This window comes from Nematolebias whitei, chromosome 5 (genome assembly GCF_014905685.2).
Source record: "Nematolebias whitei isolate Nwh7 chromosome 5, NemWhi1, whole genome shotgun sequence".
In the NCBI taxonomy this organism is placed as follows: domain Eukaryota; kingdom Metazoa; phylum Chordata; class Actinopteri; order Cyprinodontiformes; family Rivulidae; genus Nematolebias; species Nematolebias whitei.
The window spans coordinates 13,664,762-13,669,376 of NC_056502.1; the positions used below are offsets into that span (position 1 = coordinate 13,664,762).

Below are 4,615 nucleotides of genomic sequence, written 5' to 3' on the forward strand. Positions count from 1 at the left end.
AACTGATGGATACCCCCCCAACATGAGTCACGTTTCTGCTTTACGCTCTTATTTACGTATTTTCTGTGAATATAAAACATTGATATTCATAAATTACTTTGAATCATAATAGTGTTAAAATATTAATGTGTGTTTCATGCTCAGCACTAATAAAAGACCGGATCAGTCGTTTTGTAAACTCTGATTTATTACAGCTAAATTGATGAATTATTCATATATCTGTTAAGTTATATCTACTCACTATCTGTGAAGAATAATTTGTGTCTTTTAAAACTCATATTTATGGCTATTTAACTTTAAATTTGTATATTCTTGTTGAAACGTACCATCTTTTGTTGTGTTCAAATTACAGCTTAAAGAGGAAACCTTGTCGGAAAAACCTACCTGATAAGCAAGATAAGACACGTTTAGTGCTTATGTTTTTGATTAAATCATTTTTTTGCAACCAGATTGATTAAACCAGATTTATTTATTTATTTATTTATTATGAGGGCCACAGCACTTTTATGCAAAAACTCCCCCAACCAGATATCTCCAGCCTGTGACACAGAGGCAGCTTGATGTATGTGCACAGGTGTAGTAAAGATTGTTTGTGCTTTTCATGACGGAGTGGGGGGGGGCTGGAGATGGTCACGGGTGAGGATAAAAGAGCTGCAGCACCTGTGACTTATTTGCCTCCGTTAAGTTGGAACCATGGACAGGAGCGTTCTCTCAGCTGCTGCGATGCTTTTATTATCAGGTAATTAACCTTCAGATGTGAGCTTTTTTTTTTAACAGAGTTTTTAAAGTGTGAACAATGTATTTTATTTTTGTGTTAATCAGGTATGTGTGCAGGTGAGGGTATTTTACCCCCAGGACCCCTGAGTGGGGCTGTAGCAGGCACAGTGCGGTTCACCACCGACCTCCCCTCCACCCAGACTCCATTTCTGTCAGTGAGCTGGAGCTTCAAAGAAGTGAACATCATCACCTCCACAAGCGTCAACGTCAGCGCTCCTGGATACGCCAACAGGATCTCGTTAGACCGATCCACAGGAGCCCTGGAGCTCAGAAACCTGGTGCAGGAGGACAGCGGGGACTACACAGTCACCGTCACACCTGATGGGGGGCAGCAGAAACTCGGGAAGATTACGCTCAATGTGTATGGTAGGCCTTTTATAGGTGATGTGATGTGAATCAAAAAGAAAGAAAAGTAGAAAAATAAAGAGAAATAAGAGACAGTTTCCCATGAATCCTGCTCTTAATTTGAGTTAAATTTATACAAATTATGGAAAATACGTCAAGAAATTCAAACTGATCAGTTCCTGACACAGAAAAGGATTTCAAAGTATTAATCACTTACAAAATAAAAGATGATGACTTTCACTATTAGTGAAGGATTACTGTTGGAACATTTCTCCTAAATAATCTACACATCTGTTTAAATAAATTTTAGAATAATTAATACTTTTGAAAATATAGGTTAGGAAATAATTTACCCTTTTAAATCTTCTTGTTCTGTACTTTAAGACAATATGCCTCATCTGATTAATCTAGTAGTTGACAAAATGTTATAAGTCAAAGGAAACAAGAAGAGTTATATTTAAAGAGTATAAAATCTGTATTGGGGTTTGCTTGTGTCTCACAAGGCTTAAGAATGGATTCATTCTGAACAAATTATTATACATTTAATTAATTCATATTGTGGATTAATGAAAGATTTGTTCATAATTATAACTAACTTTGAGTTAAATCATTTTTTTTACTTTATGTAGAGCTTTACAATCATTTTAACTCATGGTATGCTGATCTATTTTCACTAAGCTGAAACCTTTTATTCCTAACCAGTCCCGATAACAGGAGTCACCATCCGCAGTCCTGCAGCCACCCTGATAGAAGGTCAAAGCTCCACCAACCTGAGCTGTGACGCCTTCGGCTCCATCAGCACCAGAGAGTGGCTGAAGGACGGCCTTCCTCTCCAGCTCAGTAACAGCATCAGCTTATCAGTGGACAACAGGACGGTGTTGATGCAGCCCGTCCTCAGCTCCAGCAGAGGCGTCTACGAGTGTCGACTCAGCAACCCCGTCAGCACCATGGTGGCGACTCTTAATCTCATTGTTAACTGTAAGTGGAAACTAACTCATTTACTGCAGTTCTTGAAGACATCTAAGCACAGGTTTACGGTCTAACATGTCAGATTTGTCTGTGCAGATGGACCGTATAGCACATCCATTATTGGACCACCAGAAGCTTCGTTTGGCCACAGAGTGACACTGCAGTGCACAGCAGATTCTTTCCCACCAGCAAACTTCAGCTGGAGGTTTAACAGCAACAAGACACATGTCAGTAATTCCTTGTATGTCATAGAGACGTTTGAGGAGAGAAACATGGGGAATTATACATGCACAGCCAGAAATATGGTGACCATGAAGGAAAACTCTTCAGTTCTGAATCTGAGAGGTGAGAGCTTCATGATTAGATTTATAGTTTTTACTTATTGTTCTTGTTTTTGGCAAGAATGAATCATTTTGACTGAAGCTAATCACTGCTCTCTTTATAATCTGCAGCGTCCTGCAGCGCTTTCTGCTGGTCGTTTTCTGTGCTGATCATCTGTGGATTTATTCTGAGAGGGTTGGTGTAAAAACACCAGGTGAGCTATTTTATAAAAACTAATCATTATTGTTGATAATTCCTAATCATTTTTATTGACACTGTTTATTTATTTATTTTTCTGCAGGCTCACTCTCCATGTGAGGAAAAGTCGTCATAATGCTATTTTTGTTTCAAGTTTTGACAGATGAGACTGATGCAACAAACCTGAAATAAAGTGCAAAAATATCAACACCTTAAAATAAATCATCTATAGTTAAAAAAAAAAAAAAACTCTTGTGGAGAAATATTTGGATTAGATAATAACACATCAGTCTTCCTTGTTGTTTGTTGATTTATATTTCATGTTTGAGTGAATCATGTCCAAGTGTTTGTGTTTGCAGCTGTTTTTACAAAACTGTATTAAAATAAATTTATTTTCTGTTGTACTGAATGATTAAAAGTCCTTGATTGAATCAGAGGTTGGTTTAGTTTGAAGATAAAGGGACTGTAATTTTCCACAAAAAGCCTCAAGGACTGATGGTAGATTTGTCTCTTTTGAGCAGCTCGTACAGAAGTTTAATATTCACAAGTCACAGTTTTTCAGATATTTGCAACTGAGACATTTTGTGAGGTTTAACTCTGATCGTTTTCCTTTGTATGCCTCTAAACATTTTGTGGTTAAGATTTTGACATGTAGGTCTGATACCAATTAGTAAGATCTATACACTGCTCAGTTCATACCATGAAACCAGTTTGGACTCCCTTACCTGAAATGGTAAACGGACCTGGAGGAATCCATGTCAGACTCAATCTGGAGAAAGATCATTAAAAACATTTATTCATCCTCAGTGTGTCAGAGACATGCTGTAATTCAATTCAATGTAGTGCACAGGCTGCACTGGTCCAAAAACAAGCTGTCTGAGATCAAAGCCAACCTGGACCCCGTATGTAATCATTGTAAACAAATTCCAGTTACACTCTTGCATACATTCTGGACCTGTCCCAAACTGCGGACCCTGTACACCCATCACCATTTATCTCGATGTTTGGGGTGGTCCCTGTGGATATGTCCTTCAGAAAGTATGAGAAGAACATGATTGCTTTTGGCTCTCTTTTGGCCAGAAGATTGGTTTTGTGCAACTGGAAGGATCCACACCCCTCAGCATATGTACAATGGATTAGAGAGGTGATGTATCATATCCATCTGGAAAAAATAAGATATACCCTGAAGGGTTCTGTTAAAAGATTTTGGGACATGTGGCAGCCTTTTATGTTGCATGTGGAAAACGTGTCAATGCCTGTGTAATTCATTTTAATTAATTTATGTATGTGTGACTGATCCGGTGTGGGAGGGTTTTTGTTTGTTTGTTTTATGTTCTTTATGTTTTATATGTTCAATATGAAAAAATAAATAAATAAAAACTTTGATTTCAAAAAAGCCTTAAGGATTATTTGATCAAAATCACATTATGAACAAATTATTAGGATTTTTTTTGTGTGTTTGTTTCTGGCTGTCTACTAACAGATTCTAAAATCTGAATGTGTTATTGTGTTTTCCCTGAAAACAGAATTCCCTTCTTGGTGACACAACGTTCAAAAGTTACTAGATTCTTTCTGAGCTGTGTCTTTATCAGTTGTATTCCTTGATTCACCATTAATACTACTAATTTACATTTACAATTTTAACAAGCTAACTGCATGGATTTATGACCTTTTTACTTTACTGGGCACCTGAGAGTAGCTGAACTGGAGACTCTGGTGGAGGTAAATAAATGTCACTTCTGAGCAGCTGTGCTTGACATGAAGTCACTGGTCAAAGGTTTACTTTCCAATGATCTGACACTTTATGGTTTTAAAGGGTCAATGCAATCTTTAACTTACATTCTATCCTTTAATTTGATTTCTATGCAAGTTGGCAAAGATGAATTTTCAAAAAGAAATGAATAAAAAGTCCTTTAAACACCACGTATTTGGTTTGTTGTCTGTAGGATTATGTGTTCACTCTTAACCAAGATAAGGAAGTGCTCTTCTTGTGATTTACTTATGT

At 37.1% G+C, this 4,615-nt stretch overlaps 1 protein-coding gene across 1 annotated transcript; it reads left to right on the plus strand.

Annotated features, from left to right (window-relative positions):
• Nucleotides 1-947: 947 nt before the first annotated feature.
• Nucleotides 948-2,730, plus strand: LOC119409690 (carcinoembryonic antigen-related cell adhesion molecule 1-like; the record flags this gene model as incomplete). Its single annotated transcript, XM_037676592.1, has 4 exons — nt 948-1,143; nt 1,825-2,100; nt 2,188-2,436; nt 2,714-2,730. Coding segments are annotated over 4 exons (738 nt in total), but the record flags the coding sequence as incomplete, so codon positions are not given.
• Nucleotides 2,731-4,615: the final 1,885 nt, after the last annotated feature.